The 19,967-nt window shown below is 40.0% G+C and overlaps 1 protein-coding gene across 2 annotated transcripts in view; it reads left to right on the top strand.

The window, feature by feature from the left end:
- LOC122862824 (pleckstrin homology domain interacting protein) overlaps positions 1-19,967 on the top strand; it is a 35,489-nt gene that overhangs the window by 5,145 nt on the left and 10,377 nt on the right. For both annotated transcript variants that reach the window (XM_044168554.1, XM_044168555.1), the window contains 21 exons: positions 3,857-4,078; positions 5,404-5,504; positions 6,016-6,086; positions 6,502-6,602; positions 7,230-7,270; positions 7,790-7,888; positions 9,083-9,239; positions 10,055-10,189; positions 11,889-12,017; positions 12,179-12,404; positions 13,078-13,224; positions 14,906-15,089; positions 15,236-15,338; positions 15,550-15,687; positions 16,473-16,570; positions 16,670-16,877; positions 17,286-17,396; positions 17,717-17,824; positions 18,882-19,006; positions 19,558-19,640; positions 19,754-19,865. In XM_044168554.1, coding sequence (XP_044024489.1) covers positions 3,857-4,078; positions 5,404-5,504; positions 6,016-6,086; positions 6,502-6,602; positions 7,230-7,270; positions 7,790-7,888; positions 9,083-9,239; positions 10,055-10,189; positions 11,889-12,017; positions 12,179-12,404; positions 13,078-13,224; positions 14,906-15,089; positions 15,236-15,338; positions 15,550-15,687; positions 16,473-16,570; positions 16,670-16,877; positions 17,286-17,396; positions 17,717-17,824; positions 18,882-19,006; positions 19,558-19,640; positions 19,754-19,865 — 2,699 coding nt within the window. The remainder of the gene's footprint in view (positions 1-3,856; positions 4,079-5,403; positions 5,505-6,015; positions 6,087-6,501; positions 6,603-7,229; positions 7,271-7,789; positions 7,889-9,082; positions 9,240-10,054; positions 10,190-11,888; positions 12,018-12,178; positions 12,405-13,077; positions 13,225-14,905; positions 15,090-15,235; positions 15,339-15,549; positions 15,688-16,472; positions 16,571-16,669; positions 16,878-17,285; positions 17,397-17,716; positions 17,825-18,881; positions 19,007-19,557; positions 19,641-19,753; positions 19,866-19,967) is intronic.

Genomic DNA, 19,967 nt, shown 5'->3' with positions numbered 1-19,967 from the left:
AGGTGCACCAGCACATAATTTAGGTGCACCCAAAAATACATTTTAAGCGTTACATTTTCAGTTCCCATACACGTTGGTAATTTCTTAACACATCTTTTTTTAATGGACTTTCATTTAATAAAAGCTAGCTCTTCTTTGGCTATATTATAAGCAGTGCATCAGTTTGCTGCTGTCTGGCGCTGAAACGCTGCGGGGAGGGGGGCTGCCCTGCCGGCCACGCGCCTGTCACGGCACAGGAGGTGTTTCTTGGGGACATTGTGCTTTTTAAACATTTCAATTCGCACTGTTCCCAGCCATGCTTTGGCCGCACTTTGGCCGTAATAAATGTGCAATGTGCAATATTTTTGTACATTTTTCTTTTTAAATCAGGCCTGCTAAATTTCAGGCACGTCCAATGAAAATGTTTAGTCACACATGACAGATTTTTGGTCGCATGTGCGTCCTAAAGGGTCGCACCCTGGAGCCCTGAAGCTGTCTTCTGCTTACCAAGATGACCAAGCGTCTGTATTCCCTGTTGTAACAGTTCTGGTAGGAGGTAATTACTGTTTACCTTAATGTGGTGCAACGCTTTTACTGAATGACTCACATCTATAGCCAAATTGAGCCTGCAGGGGAGCAAAATCATACACCTTTAGGATAATAATTATATTTTAAAGAAGGGAAACAAAAACTTCTCATGGTCTCAAAAAAAGGAAGAAGTTGACCTTTGACCTCTGGATGCCACTTGTATACAAGTGCCGTGTTAGCTTCCTTTTCCATGTGGTTGGGTTAGAGATACTGCATGGCTTTTAAATTTTAAACGAACAATGAGATAATGTTGATTTAATGTTGCCGTCCTTCTGTTTGGATCCTCGAGTCAAACACTGCCTGCTGCTATACACCATTTTCAGCTTTCACTTCTTAAATCTCTAAAAATGGCTGGCTGCTGAGAGGGAGGGAGGGTTAGATTGACTCTCTGTCTCTCTTTTCCTGTTATCTCTCTTTCCACCGTTCTTACACTCCCTGCACTTGCACTCACTCTCTCTCTCTCTCACTCTCTCTTCCTTTTTCTCTCCCCCATCCCTCATCCTGTGCTGCCCCTCCTTTGTCCCCCCCCCTTGCTATTTCTCATCATAACTGGAGAAAATGTTTCCTCTGAGGCGCTGGCTAAGTGCCAGAATTAAAATTCGTTCTTAGTCTCCCTCAGTCTCTCCTCCTGCCTTTTTTCTCTCTGCTCTTTTTTCTCTCTCTCTCTGTCTCCTTTCATCACAAGATCATTTTTATTTATATCTTTTTGTATTTTTGGATCTCTCAGTCGTTTTACTCAGACTTTGCTGGAGCAGAAGGTAGACCGATTGATTAGTGATTATTTTATATAGCCTCAACATTGACTGTGATCATTTGTGATCAGTGAGCAAGTCCATGTATGTTGGTTAAACAATTGATTGGCAAACAGCCATATTGATTTGTGTAATATAGCTTTAGAAATGGCTGCGGGCTCATTATCATGGCCATTGCGAAGGACAAATTAGACTAGCTGGTATGTATTGTTTGTCCCTGTGACGGTAGCTAACATTTTTACATTTTACATAAGCTTAAAAAGCATCCATAACAATGTAGGGAGAGGTGAGAGATAAAATACACAGAGACACAGATAGATATGTAAACAAAAAAATAAAAATAAAAACTCAAAAACAAAACAGGCAACATAGAGGCCATCCCAAACACTGTGTATGATCAAACATTTCACGGTATAAATCCTGAAACTTTACATCTATAGCAACAAGGAAAGTTTGTGTCAAGTCTTTTCCAAACCCTGCACCTTTCAGGCCTGGCTCTCATTCGGGCATATCAGTTTTTCGTCCGTCTTAATTTGTCCTTGAGCTTTTTCTAAATCGCTAAGGGAACACTTGCTGCTTTGATCAGTCCACATAAAATAACAGCTCCAGTCAGACTCCGTTCTACTGGTGATGGAGCGAGGGGGTTGGTGTTTTCATCTCACATTTCCTCTAAAATCTATGCTGATACTGATAGTGCCGCCTGTCTTATAAAATACTTTGGAGCTGTAACAGGATGGGTGTTTCTGCATGTTCTGTAACTAACCAACTGGAATCCAGTCACTCTGTCTGATATGCAAACTTGATAATCAGGTTAGGAAAATTGTGCTATCACATTTTGTAGATGTACTTATATTTCTAAGATCACATAGACATTTTTATCCTTACCCCTCCTCATTTACTGACGTGGCTCTGTGTGTTTCTTCACAAGTCACTTCTCTATTTCCAGCTTGTACAAACTAGTTTTATTTTGTTTTTTTAAATAAAGATATTAGTTCATGTCACACTGTGTTTTTGCATCTTGAAACTTGTTACCTGTTGGTTTTTAAAATTATTTTGCGATTGTAATCAAGGCACAGATGGGTCTGGCATCATGTTGAATCACAAACCCTTTAACCCCTTACAAGCTGGATGACAGCCAGATATGCTCTGTTGCGTCCCTGTAGGCTGTTTCCATGCCTTGATTGATCGTGCATTTTCAAACCAGATTAAAGACTGTGTAATAAGATGCCTCTAGGCTACCACATTTCTTATAGGCTTGACTTTATGTATTATGGATTATATATTATTATGACCTTTTGCGAAGCATTGCTTTTGTGTTCCTTTATTTGCTTGCATTGTTTTTACTTAATTTAATACTTACAATAAATATGTTATTAAGAGGGTTTCCCCTCTAAAATTGCCTTTTTGCTAGAAACCCACAACAGCTTTTGTCAAAATGAGACATCTTGTGACGTCTTTTAGTAAAGCCTCAGTCAATACACAGTAGTGCTTCTCTACAGTTTGAGATTACGCTTTCTTCTTTGGTGCAGTTGTACTTTATTTCAGCTGGAGCGAGGAGTACTCACAGAGCAGGCCGGTCAATCTCACAGTGGTGTGAAAAATCTCAGTTCTGAACTGTCTGGGTAATGAGTCAGTCAGTGTGTCTGTTTTGTCCTGTTGCTTGCGGTTAAAGGCTTGCCGAATGACATTCAATATGCTTACTTGCACACTGAAACCCCATTATTGTGAATAACCAAATGAAGGTGACAGTTTGAGCAAACATTAACATGGTTGCAGGAGCCTGATTTCCCCAATAACTTAAATTTACACAATTTGTTTAATAATCAGCTTAATGTACAGATGTAGTGTGGTTTAGCCAATAGAAGGCCTTGCAAAATAAAAAATCAGTAGTAAGTGTACTTATTGTTTTTGCTGAGCTGCTCTTTGTGTATAGAGATGCAACTTTGCATCTGAACTTTGGGTCCTTAGGGTCCTGTGTGTGTGTGTGTGTGTGTGTGTGTGTGTGTGTGTGTGTGTGTGTGTGTGTAATCAAACACATTCTGACTAATATAACCACAGTAACAATCTGCCTGTTAATTGGAGAAACTCTAATTCTAATTCACTCTAATTTTGTCCATAATTTGACTTTAGATAGCCTAAGATAATCTTGAGTTGCAGTGCTCACGTATTGCCTTTACAGGTAATAATCAAATTATGTAGCGTGCATGTAAATGCAAACGACTTGTACATATGACGATGTAGTGCCTTGAAATGTTCATAGTCACTTTTTGACACACTGCAGATAAGTCACTTCTATTTTTTGCATCTGAAGAGCCTCATTCCCTCTTCTGTTTGTGTTCCAACTTTGCCAGTGTGCTGACAGTCTAAGGCTGCAGCGTGCCCAGATATATTTTTAAATGTTTTTGAACTTGACATGTTTAATTTGTCTTACTAGAAGTGTGCCTTAGAGGCAGACACGCCACATCTCAAACTATATAAATCACTAGTCTTCACTTGCGTCTGATAGCCACATTGGCGGTGCTTTTTTTCTTTTCCAGGGCTCGGACGACTGCCTCGTGAAGATCTGGGGAACAGATGATGGCCGTCTGCTGGCGACGCTGCGCGGCCATGCCGCTGAGATTTCCGACATGGCCGTCAGCTACGAGAACACCATGATCGCTGCCGGGTCCTGTGACAAGACTATCAGAGTGTGGTGCTTACAGACCTGCGCCCCTTTGGCTGTCCTGGAGGGACATGCAGCCTCTATCACCTCACTGCAGGTACGAGGATGGTCTGGCTGTTTGGCTTTGCATGAATGTTTGTCTGTGTTTATTTGATCAATAAGTGGATTTGAAAGCCAATAACAATATTTTAACTCTTGTCACCAGGCTCTCTGTCTGTGTGTTGGTGTCTGTAACAGTACGTTGTAGAAACTTCATCCAAACTGGATAGTTTAAGCAACTCTTGTTAGACTAAAGTTGCAGCCTAGCCGATGTTTTTGTCGGTGTTTTGTATGTTGATTCAGTTTATGCTACCAAATATGATGTATTCTGTGTAATTGTATTCTTTGTAGAATTTAAAAGCCACTAAAACAATATTTAGATTATGACTAACTGAAACTCTTCTGCAATCCACTGGAGGTTTTTCATGTTACGTAGACATGGTCAGATAGAAGCCTCTAACATATGGGCAATATATGACATGACTGGCTTGATATCCAGTATGTAATAAAATGCCTGTATTGGTTCAATGAGCAGACTAATTTTTACAATCAGAAATTTGTACATTGGTGTTGTAAGATCATGTCTGCCGTTAAAGGATAAGGCTGGCGTTATTGTGTATTTTTTTTTGTTATTTTTTTCAAGAAATCCCATGAAAATACCAAAACCAACCAGGTTGGTTTCTACCTGCCCTGTCTGTGCATTCAGCCTCAAGCTGTTTGTTCCTACTGAAGATGAATTATGTCCTGAAACAGCACATTTGTTGGGGACTGATTTCAGCCGCAAATTAATACACCCTAGTAAGTATTTATGGCAGCAGGGCTAAAGTGAGATTTACTCAAAATAAACTACAGTGCTCACATTCACTGCAATGAAGGAATATGTCATCCAGATCAACGGCGGGGCTTATTCATGGGGTTTGAATAGTTTTAGGACAACAATGGAGGTCTATGGCACAGACGACTACGCTATATCAGGCTTTGGCTACACAGGCAATACTTTTTGGTAGGATCACTGTTGGTTTTGGTCTTTTTGTGGGATTTGTCAACAATAAGAAGAATACAGAAGATTTCCAGCCTTATCCTGTAAAGTTTCAGGATTTATACCGTGCAATGTTTGATCATACACAGTGTTTGCGATGACCTCTTTGTTACCTGTTTAAAAATTAGTTTTTGAGCTTTTATTTATTCATTTTTTTGTTTACATATTTATCTGTGTATCTATGTATTTTAAGCTTGTATGCTAATCTCTCACCTCTCCCTACATTGTTATGGATGCTTTTTAAGCTTATGTAAGCTTATGTTAAGTGTCCTTTCCTTTTTTGCTGTAGTGTAACCAACGTCTTTTGATTGCTCTAATTGACCTCTAATTGGTTGTGTTTGCAGTTTTCTCCTCTCTGTTGCGGCTCCAAGCGCTACCTGTCCTCCACCGGAGCTGACGGCACCATCTGCTTCTGGCAGTGGGATGCACGCACGCTCAAGTTTGGGTGAGAAACACAGAAGCAGTACACACACACGGTCGCACCGTCTCACATGCACGCGTGCCGTTCACACCTTTTGCATCGACATGTTGTTTAGCATCATGCTAAAATGTCATAATTTCTGTCATATTTGTGTTTGTTTGTTACATGGTGAAAATCACAGTTTACTGTTTTTCTATTGTGCTGTGTGTTATCTTGATGTTCTTGAATGCTCTTACCTTCTATAAGACAGTATTGATGTAAACTACACACAGATTTGGGATGATTTGTCTCAATTTCAACTTCCAATTTTGGGTGGATAGGATTGCCATTTTCGTCAGTGCTTCATAGGTTGATTTCCACTGTTTATATGTGCTGAGTATGCCTACTTTAAAAATAGGCAAGAATAAGTAATACAATGTGTAAAAGAAGCCAAATTCAGCTAAAACCCAACAACCCTGTTCCATTAAAAACATGCAAACTGGTAGTTAAGCGCGTTTAATTTGAAGTGTCTGTTTCTGTTTGTGTGTGTATGCAGTCAGAGGCCCAGTAAATTCACGGAGCGTTCCAGACCTGGTGTCCAGATGATCTGCTCCTCCTTCAGCGCAGGTGAGCTTTGATTTTCACACACGCTTCTAAACCACCGGAGGGGAAACGGCAACAGAGCTGAAAAAATGTGCACAATCAGCCCCAGATTAATTGAAGAGCTAGCACAACAGACAGCCACACTCGAATGGGCCTGCTGCTTCTCAGAAAATGTGGAATACGTGTGCTTCACAGTTGTTGAGGGTATATTTCCATTTTGAGATGTTATTGACCTTGAACATTTGATAATTGACTTTAAAGTTTCTTATGCACAAAGTTTGTACGTACAAGGCATTTTTTTGGTTTCACCACAGTTTGATCTTTAACGTGTATACTAAGTTTTTTACATTATTTATGTAAAAAAAAAAAAAAGAAAAGTACTGGAATGTATGAATTTGGTTACTCTGACAGTGTGACACATATGTCTGTGTGTGTCCAGGTGGTATGTTCCTGGCCACAGGAAGCACGGATCACATCATCAGGGTGTACTACTTCGGGTCAGGCCAACCAGAGAAGATCTCCGAACTTGAGTCCCATACAGTGAGTCAGCATAGTGCTGTTTTACAGAAACTGTGCTGTAGAGTAACTCTCTGTATGCCACAGTAAGATGCTTAAGTACATTGTTTTGACTTATGAATCAACACGTTTAATTTACTTTTTAATTTTTACTTGGTTTATCAGTTTGTCTTGTACATTATCTGTTTTCTATTTTTGAAAAACAATTGCATACAAAAATGATAATAACTACATTTTGTATCTGCATCAGTTAGCAGGTTGTTTCCCGAAAACCATGATATATTGAGCGTGAAAGTTCATTCTTGACCTTGGGAACAGTAGTTTGACCAACAGAAAAAAATAAACTTAACTCAAGGCCCTCTTACTTGCTTTTTCCCAAAGCTTTCAACTGCATCTCATGGACTTCCTCAGCAGATTTGCTCAGTTGTCTTGGGGATTGTTGGTGTTGTCATGGAGAGATTGGTCATCATTCTCCATGACAACTGAGCAACTGAGGGAGAAGGGGAGATGTAGTTGAAAGAATCTTTTTTGCCACAAACATGATTTATTGGTAATGCACAATAAAATTGTCATGATTTGGAAGACTAGCAGAGGAAATGTTTGCTACTCATTACGTTGTTTTGACCTTTCTCCTGTATTTTTCTCACCTAGGACAAAGTTGACAGCATCCAATTTTCACATTGCAGTGACAGGTAGGTGTGTGTGTGTGTGTGTTTGAGAGAACTACATAATAGGTGTAGTTAATGTTTGTGTGTGCACCGCTGTTTGTTTTTATGGAACCTCCGGGTGCTGTAATATGACTTGATGGTGTCAGCAGAAACACCAACTTTACTTGCTATCTGATACATGCTCTAATACACATCCTCTCGCACACACACAGACACACGCATGCACTTGCGCATATCATGCACTCCCTGAGTGTTAAATTGTGTGTCTCTATGTGGAGTTTGCAGAAAAACAAGCTCAGCTGTAATTCCCCTGGGTTGCTGTAATCTCAGCAGCGAGGGAGGTAGAGTGTCTATGCAAAAAGGAGGAGTGGAGGGGATGGAGAAGGAGAAGGGGGTGGTGGGGTACATACAGTTAGTGTATCCTGATGTGTGGAGATGAACGCATTCATTGTATTGCAGAAATAGAACCAAGACTTATATTTACAGTTTAGCTGCTGCATGAATCTGTGCTCACAAATCTGTGTGTGTGTTTGTGTGTTGCAGGTTTGTAAGCGGCAGCAGGGATGGTACAGCACGAATCTGGCAGCTGCAGCCTCAGGGCTGGAGGAGCATTCTGCTGGACATGCAGACCAAATTACCCGGGTATGTGTGTGCAGCTGTCAAAGTCTGGCTTCTCCACTGTGCTTAGAGCTCAGAGCTGTGGGTTGGGATGATCCTGCAGGTTATAATGTCAGTCTAAATTTTACAGAAATCAATCATGTTATGTGCAAAAGTCCCACACCTATAGTGTGTGAACATTCCCTGTTGGAAACTATACACCGTGTTGAAGTAAAAACATTTATTTAGGAATAGTAAAAAGCAGCAAGCAGCAGCAAAATGCTTCTCTTGTAATAATTTACATTTTGCATTTATTTATTTAGAGTATGGTGACTTCCTGCATAATATACAGCACATAAATAACTAAGTTAAAGAAAAAAACAACACTTTCACACCTGTGACATAAAGTGTGACAAAGTGATTGATCACCCGACTACTCCCAGGCAGAATATAGATTTACTGCAGGCGTCACAGACAGTGATTGAATGGAGATGACAATGACAGGCTATTAAAGTCTTTGTTGCCTGAATGAACACAACAAACATGAGACAGCAATGAGAATAAATGCAGATTCTAAGATAACCTGGTTATCTAAAAAATATGAAATTGTTTATGATAACTGAAGCTTAGATATTGTGAAAAACACAACAAAACACTCTGAAAGAGTTAAATGGATCTAAATAGTTACATATCTATATATTTATATATATCTATACAATATATGTGTGTGTGTGAGTGTGTATGTCTGTGTGTATGTATGTATATCTGTGTGTGTGTGTGGGTGTATATATGTATATATGTGTGTGTGTATATGTATAACTGTTTTCCTATGCTGAAAAAAAGTACATAAAGTCTGAGTCAGGGAATTGTACAAGAAAGTGTTGAAATGTTTTGGATGTGCTGTTTTTCACAGTTAACATATGTAAACAGTAACAGCAGATGTTGTCAATAATTATCATAAACTGTAAAGAGATAAGGTTGAGCTGTCAGATTGGCTAGCTCCTTATTAATGGTGTATTAAGGGACTGAGGATAATAGATTAAACTTAATAGCAGGAATGGCCAGGTGATAAATTGTTCCCTTTGATCATTTTTTCAGAAATTGGATGCATTTATTTTTTTATGACATTTTAACCATTTTATAATATGTCTTTATTTGCTCTTTTTTATGTAATTTTTGCCACTAGTTAAGTAAACCAAACATGAATCATGAATCTGTGAATCAACATCTTCCCTTCAGGAAGTACAACCCTCCTCCGCTGGAAGACAAGGTGACCAAGCTGAAGGTTACCATGGTGGCATGGGATCGCCATGACAGCACAGTGATCACAGCGGCTAACAATCTGACGCTGAAGGTGTGGAACTCCACCACCGGCAACCTCGTCCACGTCCTGATGGTATGTGGTGATGAAACACATTCACACGCAAACACAGTGCTCACAATCAAACAGATACACATGTAAAAACACAATATGAAAAGTAAACGCCAGCATGAATTTAAAGTCTTACAAGTTGCACTTCATCTATTCATAATTTACCTTCTAATCCTAATCCATGTGTTGCTCCTAAAGGGATTTTTGGTTAGTTGGGTAATACTGAACTCTTGGCATATTATCTGTGTCCCACAACAAATAACATGCTTGCTAGTTGGCAGTGTCATCACAGATGTTCATCTTTTGCATGTTTTGCCCTCTGACTACAAATGCCATATTCAGTACTTTGCATTTTTGCTGACCTTTTAGATCCTTATAGATGTTTAGATTTTTTTCTTACTTTGAAACACAAAATCTATCATCCTGAACATTTCATCATTTCTTTTTCTTCCTTTTTTAAAAAACAAAGTGACATTATTGTCGCATGGTAATGCAATTGTTAGCAGGGATTGTCAAAGACTCTCCCTAGTGATGCATTCAAGGACATGGGACATGGGACATTTGATAGTTAAAAAGCGCTAAAAATAATATGAATATGGTTGTGTCTTGCCTTAAAAAAGTTTCGGCTTGGTAGCCGACTCTGAAAACTCGCCCTTAAACATACTCACAGGAAGAGTAACGCACCCCAAGTGACACCAAGTATGCCTAATTTGTTAAAGGACTAAAAAATGCAAAACCACAAGGTTAGTCCTTTAAGAAACAAACACTGATGATTTCTTTCTGTGTTTTTTCATTTCTTGGAGTGTCTTAATCTAGATGTGTATGTTGTTTAATGACAGGGTCATGAGGATGAGGTGTTTGTTCTGGAGCCACACCCCTTTGATCCAAGAATCCTTTTCTCAGCGGGGCATGATGGGAATTGCGTTGTGTGGGACCTGGCCAGAGGAGTCAAGATCCGCTCCTATTTCAACATGGTGAGACTCTTGAGCACCGTGTTCCTCTCTGTCTCTTTGTCTCATTGCCTCTCACTCACTGACCAGATCCTCATATTTGTCCCCCTCACGTGTGACACTCGCCGCTGCACTATGTATGGCCGTGGCCACGAGTCTATGGCAGAGTGAAATCATGACACCACACACTGATGTTCATATGCCACTTAATTCATATTCACCTAATGTGTTAATAATTATAGCCACTGTTGTATTTCCTGCGTGTGGTAACCATGGACAGCATTAATCACAGTCCCAGAACAAGTGAGTCACTCAGTGATCTGGTCAGTCGGCCAAATCTTGGTGTTGATCGTAGACAGTGAACAGTGTTTAATAACACAAAGTTTGTGATCGTGAAATGGCCCAAATTTCAGTTTGAAACTTAAAGCGAGACTATGTAACTGTTGCTAAATAGCGGCCCCTGTGGACACAAGTGACAATTACAGGATAATAGTAAATGCTAAAATGTAGTGTAAGAGTAGCACAAGTAGAAAGGAATCATAAAGTCAGAGAACTGACTCAGCAATGGCAGATACAGAGCAATGTCTATCTAAAGGTTGCTAACGTTAGCACACCATGCCCAGCAGTGGAACTGAACTCATGTCCCTCTGACTGGGCCGTCTTCTAAACCACTTGACTACTTGATGTCATGTTAGCTAACATTAGCCACCATAAGCTACAGACCAAGTAAGACTGTAGCATCAAAACGTCTGAGTGTACTGAACTGAGCAAGGATGAGTTAACTGACTATTAGTTCAACTTTTCATTTACAAGAGGAGGACTGTGTTTTTCTTATTTCAAAAGTTACATAGTCTTGCTTTAATGGAGCCAAGCCTTGAAGCCAGTTCAAGCAGAGTTGCTCTGTTACTTTTACATGTGACATAATCCAACACACCCTTAGCAATATGGCGATTTGTTTAAGCTGACATGCCCTGCTCCTTCTTACTTTGCCAAATCCGCTGCAATCCACTATTTCATCAGTGCTGCTTCTACTGGAGCCCTTCTGAACTTTTAACACCACTATTCAGCAACTAGAGTTGCCTGTCAAGCTGGCTAAAAACACATGCACCTTTCCTGCATATACCTAAGTAGTAGATGATCAAAAGTTCAGTGCTTCAGGTTGGGTTAGGCTGTGTGCTGTGTGACTTTAGTTCTTTGGCAGACGAAGACTTTTTTTTCCTGAATAAGGGACGAAGAGGCAAAAACTCTGAAAAGAAAATGTTTTCATCTTGTGATTGAATAGAGCTCTTGTGAGTGTGAAGGAACACACACAAAACAAACTAACGGCAACAGTCGGCTGAACAGTTAGGGTTTCTGTTGATGAAGTTTCAGTTTCTGCAGATGGTGCTCTGTTTTGTAATAGTGGATATCACTGTTCTTACTGTCTGTCAAACCCACGGGGTTTACCTGAAAAAAATACACAACAATTGTCTATTGTCGGCTATTTACTGAATCATAAATGTGTCACTTTCATTTATTATTTTAGCAAAATCTTGTAGATCAGTACTTGTCAGTGCCATTCATGTGGCTTATGGAATACTGCATTTGATCTTGTGTACTAGACATTTTGAGTTGACTCTGTCCATAGCACACAACTGTTACGGTTGCCTGGAATTCCCCCTGGTAGTGTAATACTATGATTTACAGTGTGCACCTATTTCCCCCCCCCTCTCTCTGTGGATAGATCGAGGGCCAAGGGCACGGGGCGTTGTTCGACTGCAAATGTAGTCCAGATGGGCAGCATTTTGCAGCCACAGACTCGCATGGACACCTGCTCATCTTTGGCTTTGGCTCTAGCAGCAAATATGACAAGGTAAAGCAACAGGTTCACCTTTAATATTTATACACATACATATATACCTGACATTTAACAGCAACTCACGTAATTGATGTTATCAGTAATAACAAATGCCCATGTTATTTCCACAGTATCAGTAGTATTAGCTTTAAAATGTATGATGTAATGTATTCCAGATAGCGGACCAGATGTTCTTCCATACCGACTACCGCCCACTGATCCGGGATGCCAACAATTATGTACTGGATGAGCAGACTCAGCAGGCGCCACACCTAATGCCCCCTCCTTTCCTGGTGGATGTGGACGGAAACCCCCACCCCCCTAGATACCAGCGGCTGGTGCCTGGCAGGGAGGGCTGCAGGGATGAGCAGCTGATCCCGCAGATGGGAGTCACTTCCTCAGGTAAAGAGGCTGAAATCAGACCCTCCGGAGTAGCTCTACTCTGCATGGTCTGAGGGCATGAACTCAGTTGTAGTTCTGCTCTGCTCTTGTGGTCTTGTACACTTCAGATCAGATCTTTACCAGGAGGTCTTCTGTCGAATCGTAATCCGTCTGTCAGCTGATCAAAGACACTTTTGTCAAGCTGATCATGCTGCTCTCGTAGCCTGACAAGAATGTTATCTGTCCTCAAGTATGCTTAATGAGAGTCTTTTACTGAAACTACACCAGCATTGGCAATTAATCAGGCAGTTTAAAATCTTGGCAGGGCTATAAGCAGAAACAATCAGTAGTTCATGAAATGCATCAGTAGTGCATATGCTCTCACTGTATATAGAATACTGTTAACCTAACCTTGCCCTGCTCTCAGCTTTTAAAGGTCATTGCCTTTTTTTCTTCTTTGAAATTGATAGCAGAGCATTGTGACGTGCAGAGTAAAGGAATTTTTTGCTCCACTAAATATAAATAGAAATGAATACCATAAAGCAATGTGTACATACAGCTATTATAAGACCATAGTGGTCTTCTTGTTGACCGTTGACCATTGTTGTTGGATTTAAGCTTCTTTTTTTTCAGTTTACCAGAACCATCTCTCTTTCTGTTTCTCTTTCACTTACTCCATTTCTGTCTGTGTCAGGCCTGAACCAAGTGGTGAGTGAGCAGGCGGTGGACGGTTCCAGTCCTCTGGATACTATGATTCAGAGGCTGCAGCAGGAACAGGACCAAAGACTGGGCGCGAATGACGCCTCTGCTTCTGCTGCTGCAAACACCAGGGCCAGCAGAGGTAAGGCCGCGTCATGACAGGAAGGTCATACTACTGTAGTGTGGGTAGCTTTTCATTGTGGTTCACATGCTATGCCAATTAGTTTTAGTTTTCGCCTGCACTGGAGTTGCAAGGATATCGTTCAGGGCAGTTCAAATGTTAATTCAGTGTCTAAACTGAGTTAAAAATACTGAAGCTTTCTAAACACTGTGGCACTTACGTATGTTGCATCTTTGAAGCAGGTTAAAACAAGCTGAGAATTATTTGCAGATACTAGTTTAATACAGATATGATAAATTTGTTTAATTAACTGTGTGAAAAGTACATCACACAATACATTTGTAATAATATTTTATTTATCACAGTCACAGTAATGACTTTCGAATATTTTGTTTGGAATTAGGGCATTGTTAAACTAAAAAGATTTTTCGTGGGCATTTCATCTGAAATGGTACATGGCTACATTTATATAGTGCTTTTATCCAAAGCACATTACAAGGTTTTTGCTGCTCATTCACCCATTCACACACACGCAGGGTGCTGGCCAACCATTAGGAGAAATTTGGGGTTCAGTATCTTGCCCAAGGACACTGCGACATGTGAACATGAGACGGTGGGGATCGAACAGCCAACCGTGTGATCAGTGGATGACCCGTTCCTAAGCCACAGCCGCCCCGAAATATGCAACACACATCATTTCCAGTTATGCAAAACAAGCATTTTGAGCAACTCAGTGAGATTCACACAGGGAAGTTCAATAAAACACCCCTGTCTCAAAGAGTTGGTGAATACAGAGAACATACACATAATACATCAGTGGGAGACTTGCCTTTTGGTCATCTTATCCTCTAAATGATGAAAACATACAGCAGATCTAAATCATCCAGGTACTCCATACTAACACATTAGCATACACTATGATAAGTAATTGCCTGCATGCTGCTGACTTTATTTAACAGAAAGAAAATGCAGCCATCTAAGTGTCTTTATTGTAAATTCCATTAGGTTTTACAAATGAAATATCATTACCTCAATAACTGACTCCCCTGCTAGTTCCAATTATTGTTTCTTCTCTAGTCTTTGTATCTCTTACTCAATCACTTTAAGAGCTAAAAACAATTAGCGGTAACTATTTTGTTAAACGATTAGTAGTTTTAAGTCTTTTTTTCAAGCAAAGACACTAAATATTCGCTGGTTCTTCTCTAATGTGAGGATTTGCTGCATTTCTTTGGCTTATGTGATGGCAAACTGAACATCTTTGTTTTCAGCTGTTCGTCAGACAAAATAAGCAATCTGAAGACGCCACCTTTAGGAAATTATAATGGAAATATCTCACTGTTTCCTGACATTTTATAGAAGAAGCGATTGATTTATTAATCAAGAAAATAATTGGCAGATTAATCGATAATCAATAATCTTTTAGTTGCAGCATTTTCCCTTTTTATTTTAGAGCTACAAATTTCACTTTAGAGATGATTTGAATCATCTGCTATCACTCATAAGGTTCACTGAAGTGTTAGTATATGCAGCACCTGAGTGAATGATCTACTAGAAACGCATTGTTGAGTTTGGTGTCAGCATCCTTTATGAAGTGTGTTAACCAGCGGGACAATTTCCCCCCAAAACAGGTGTATCACTTAAATGCTAGTGACAAATTGAAAGCACAGTTTTTTTTTCTCTCTTTGACGTCTCTCTCCCTCAGGATCGGTGGGTTCGCCCACAGAAGTGCACTCCCCGCCCAACGTGGGTCTGCGTCGCAGCGGGCAGATCGAGGGTGTCCGCCAGATGCACAGCAACGCCCCACGCAGCCAGATGGCCACAGAGGGAGACCTGGTGGCCTGGAGCCGCAGGGTGCTGGTCCCTGAGCTGGAGGACGCCTCTGTCAGGTAACACACACACACACACACACACACACACACACACACACACACACACACACACACACAAAAACTGATTTCACAGAGAGGAACCTGTTTTTGGAAGTGATAGTATTAACGTATGTCATGACTCTGTGTGTGTGTTTATTGTGTAGGAGACAGATAAACTGGCGTGAGGCTAAAGGGGAGGAGGAGATCAATATTTATCAGTCAGAAAGGAGGAGACGTACCATCCACTCGCTCCCCAAGGAGAGCAGGGTAAGTGAATTAACACACACACACACACACACACACACACATTTTTGCTTTACAGTTATAATTATTTTTCTACCATAACCTTTTTATTCTTGACTTAACATCTCTTAGACACAGGATTTCAGTTTATTTCTTGTTTAATTATTATTCCGCTATCAGTGCTCATATCGAGTGACTTTGTCTCGTTTCTGTGCTTCACTCTCTGCTGTTGCAGGTTCATCCGACATCAGAGTGTGTAGTTGACGAGGGGAGGAGGAGCCAGGGCAACCACGGCTATCAGACTCGTGCTGCCATGGAGGAGACGAGCCGGCAGAGCGCCGAGGCTGCCGATGACGATGAAAGCACCTCAGAGGTAGATACAGTAATGTTACTGCCTTGTTTTGAATTTCGTTTTATACTTTGTGGGGGAGCTCTGTAAACCCTACTTGAAACTCGTGAAAAACGCAGATGACTTTGTCTTCATGAATAGATCTGTGTTGTAGGTTTTTTGTATTTAAAGTTCCATTCCAACGATTTTCAGTCAGGCAGTATAATCTTACAGTTGTCCTTGAGGGATGTCATTTTTCCCATTTTGTTGGCTCATCTAATTTGTTATTACTGCTTTTGCACTTGTTTCTCTCAATTTTAGATCAGCCTCTATTCAGACTTGACTAGCATGTTAACCTTTTACTGCCCACTGTTTTGCCCCTGGGACTTTATATATATATGTGTGTGTGTGTGTGTGTGTGTGTGTGTGTATATATATATATATATATATATATATATTTTCCAATAGAACACCCAGTCATAAAAATAATCCAGGCACAATGCATGGAAGAGTATATGGCATTTCCCTACCTTCAAAGCAGTGTAGCAATCCAACAGTGTAATAAGTCCTTAAAATCTTTATGTCCACTCTCATAACAAGAGTCTAACAATAAAAAATAGTCAATTTGTTGAGCATTGAAGGGTTAAAGGGGGTGTAGCTCTGCTCAGTACCACTTATCTTTTGCTGCTTAGCTCACAAATGTGATGACAAGCGTTTGTCTTTATTATACATTACCTTCCTGATGCATTTCCTTTTCACTGATTCTGTTTGTCTTTTTGTTCATCTATGTGTCCATTAGAGTGCTAACATAAAATGGTGTGTGTTTCCAGGGAGAGGTGGAGGTACGGCAAATCAATGGACATTCCTCAGAGGAGGAGAAGGAAGAGGAGGAAAAGGAGCCCTGGCCAGATGACCACAGTAGTTCAAGGTAATATACATAAAGTATATCACATACGTATATCATATCAGCGTTAGCAAATCAAAACACAAGAAGACACATCAGTGTATTTAATCTTCTCCCTCGCAGCGACTACTCCAGCGATTACTCTGACTGGACAGCGGACGCAGGGATCAACCTTGAACCGCCAAAGAAGAGTGTGAAAGTGAAAAAGAAAAGCAGCGGCTCTGAGGAAGATGGAGAGAAGAAGAGAGAAGGCAAGAAAGAAAGGAAGAAAGAGAAAGCAGACAAAGACGACGCATTACCAAAGAAGAAGAAGCCAAAGGAGAAGAGGAAGGTAAGTCATCAGTAATGGCCTTTGACAAAATTGTATTTTCCTCCTTGTGGCTTCAGGAGTGTCGTTACTGTGATTCAAAGTTATTACCCATCATCCATTTGCACAAATGAGTGTTCAGATTAAACAGTATTTAAATGACACTTAATTAAAAAAAAAAACTCAAGTACATTATATGTGTGCAAAGATTTTAAAGGTTCTTTTGCAACATTTTCTGCACATTTGATGTAAAAGTGGAAATTACAAGCTTTAATATTAATATTATTATATTAAGTATAGAACACATTAGGTGAGGATTATTAGAGATAACTATTAAATGCAGGTCCTTTGGAGAAGAAAAGAAATGTTGCATAATGCAAAACCTCAAATTTATGAAAGAACTGTGTATTCATTTCGTTGTGTGTCATTCAGAGGACAGAGTTACAGGAGGAAGGGCTAACTCTGGAGGAGTGGCTTCCCTCTGCCTGGATCACAGACACGGTCCCCCGCAGATGTCCTTACATACCACAGATGGGAGACGAGGTACACGCTGTTACAGCGTCCTCACCACATGTGCAACACATGTCTGTTTTATACCAAAACACTGGCTCATGTTTTACATAGCAACAAGACTAAAAGTGTGCACTAAATTTAGTGGCCTCATGAGGCTGTAATGCCCATTACACACAAGAAAATAAGGGGCACACTGACTGACATTGCCATCCCTAGCAGCTAAAAATGTGTTTTATATTTTTAAGTAGAGTTACATTCCAGAAAAATATACATAATGTTCCAGAATAATATACAAGATCCACATCTGAGCATTCTGTGGTATATTTGAATTGATGTATGTGTGTGTGCAGCTATACTACTTCAGACAGGGCCATGAAGCCTATGTGGAGATGGCCAAACAAAAAAAGATTTACAGCATCAATCCTAAGAAGCAGCCCTGGCACAAGATGGAGCTACGGGTAAGGAACAATTTGACAAAGATGGATTTAAGACTCTCTGAAGAGAGACGGAGACGGTGCTCTTTAGATCCCATGTATCTAGAGATTTATATCGTCTCTTTATTTGTGTGCCCACAAACACTGAGGAGAAGCATCCTTCTAAAAATCACAGTAGAGCCATGTAACAAAAAAATCGACACAGTAATTACATAGAGGAACTACATTTGTGCAGTTCATTAAGAACATAAAAGTAAAAATCACAGTGAAAAACTTTTCTCAACTTCTCTGTAGTGAACATCAGATGCCAGATCCTGTTTTGCAGTGTAATGTTTTCACTGACATTTCTCTTTTAAGGGTGCTGAGTTTCCAAAGTAGTAGAGATAAAAAAGACACACAATCTTCTTAGGAATACATACCAATTCCTAGGAATCACTACATGGTTGCAAGCCACAATTACAATTCAACAATTAAAACACACACACACACACACACACACACACTTTATCTTGCAAACCTTTTACCTATATTTCTTCTACATTACAGACACTTGTCTGGTTTCACTTTCATGTTTACTTTAATCCCTTTTCCGTCCAAAAAAACCTACCTCCACTAAAAGAAAAATGTCTGCAGAGAACTAAGTTTCATCCCTGTATATAAAACTGTCTCTAAAAGAACGAAGAAAAGATGTCAACACTTAAAAGTAACAGCTTATGGAATTGCATTTTTACTTGGTATATTTTTCATTTCTTTTCCATGTGTGGAGGCAGAAATAGCCATTTCTGTGCAGACGGCAGCCCATAATGCATTGCAGGCACAGTGTGCATCTCCCTGTATGTATTGCCTGTAGCTTGTGGAATGCAGGGTTCTCTTCTATATCTTTTTTTTTTTGTAATTTGAACAAACGGGCATGGCAACACTAAAACATTACTCTCTCCAGTTTCAAACTTACTGTAGCATTGCTAGCACTCTCTTAGCCTGCATAATACACAACACTGAAAGGAAAGGGTTAGAGTTCCGGAGGAGGAATTAGTTATATTAATTTGCATTATTTGGTCTTTTATTTATTTGTGGTGTTCAGGAGCAAGAATTGATGAAGATAGTTGGTATCAAGTATGAGGTCGGCCTGCCCACACTGTGCTGTCTGAAGCTTTCCTTCCTGGACCCTGACACTGGCAAACTGACTGGCGGATCCTTCTCCATGAAGTAAGCATCCCACTCTGTCCCCACAAGAGCTTCAGAGGGTCTGCGGCTTTTTGATGACAAATTGTCAAGCTCAAGTGTTTGAAGATTAACTTTTAAGAATAAGTGTTGATCCTTGTTTCTGATGCATCACGGCACTCTTGCTATTTCTATGTGGTACATATGCTACTTTACAATGTGACATACCCTATACTTAATTGAACTTTCCATTGTTCACCCGTTTTTCCAACAATATGCAGATTTCCTGTGCCGACAGAGTGTAAAACTATTCTCCTAAGTCTATGTGCCTCCCTCTTCTGCTAAGTTTAAATATAACATTTCTTTTCTTATATTAATTCTCATCTTGACACAAGACAGGACAGTACTCATAAAACATTTAATGCAGTAATCTTGACTGACTTTATAAAGTAAAGACTCTATGGGAATGGTAAAATGCTACAAAAAATGTTATGTGTTTGATCTATTTTACACTGGTAATATGGTTGTTGTTGTTTTATTTATTTCTCCTTTGTTGCAGTCTTTGACTTAATGTGTACATATTTGTCTTGTTGCAGATACCACGACATGCCTGATGTAATCGACTTCCTGATACTGCGGCAGCAGTTTGACAATGCCAGGAAGAGACAGTGGAGTATAGGTCAGCCAATTTTGCCATTGTAGTCTGACTTGGCTAGAAACGTGCAGAATGTGAAACAAATACCAAATATATGTCACATATTTTCTAGCTAACTAATTGCGATGTGTGTATAGGTGACAGGTTTCGGTCAGTGATTGACGATGCCTGGTGGTTTGGGACCATTGAGAGCCAGGAGCCCTACCAGCCTCAGTATCCTGACAGCCTGTTTCAGTGCTACAATGTCTGGTATGACCACAGCTTGGATTTACTCTATTTAGGGCTGCACAATTAAAATTGCAGTTTCGATCAATCTCATTTTCACGATAAATCTCTTATGTATTTGGATTA

This window comes from Siniperca chuatsi, linkage group LG16 (assembly GCF_020085105.1).
Source record: "Siniperca chuatsi isolate FFG_IHB_CAS linkage group LG16, ASM2008510v1, whole genome shotgun sequence".
NCBI classification, from domain to species: Eukaryota; Metazoa; Chordata; class Actinopteri; order Centrarchiformes; family Sinipercidae; genus Siniperca; species Siniperca chuatsi.
The sequence above is the reverse complement of the archived record's forward strand: the minus strand, read 5'-3'. Positions and strand labels throughout refer to the sequence as shown.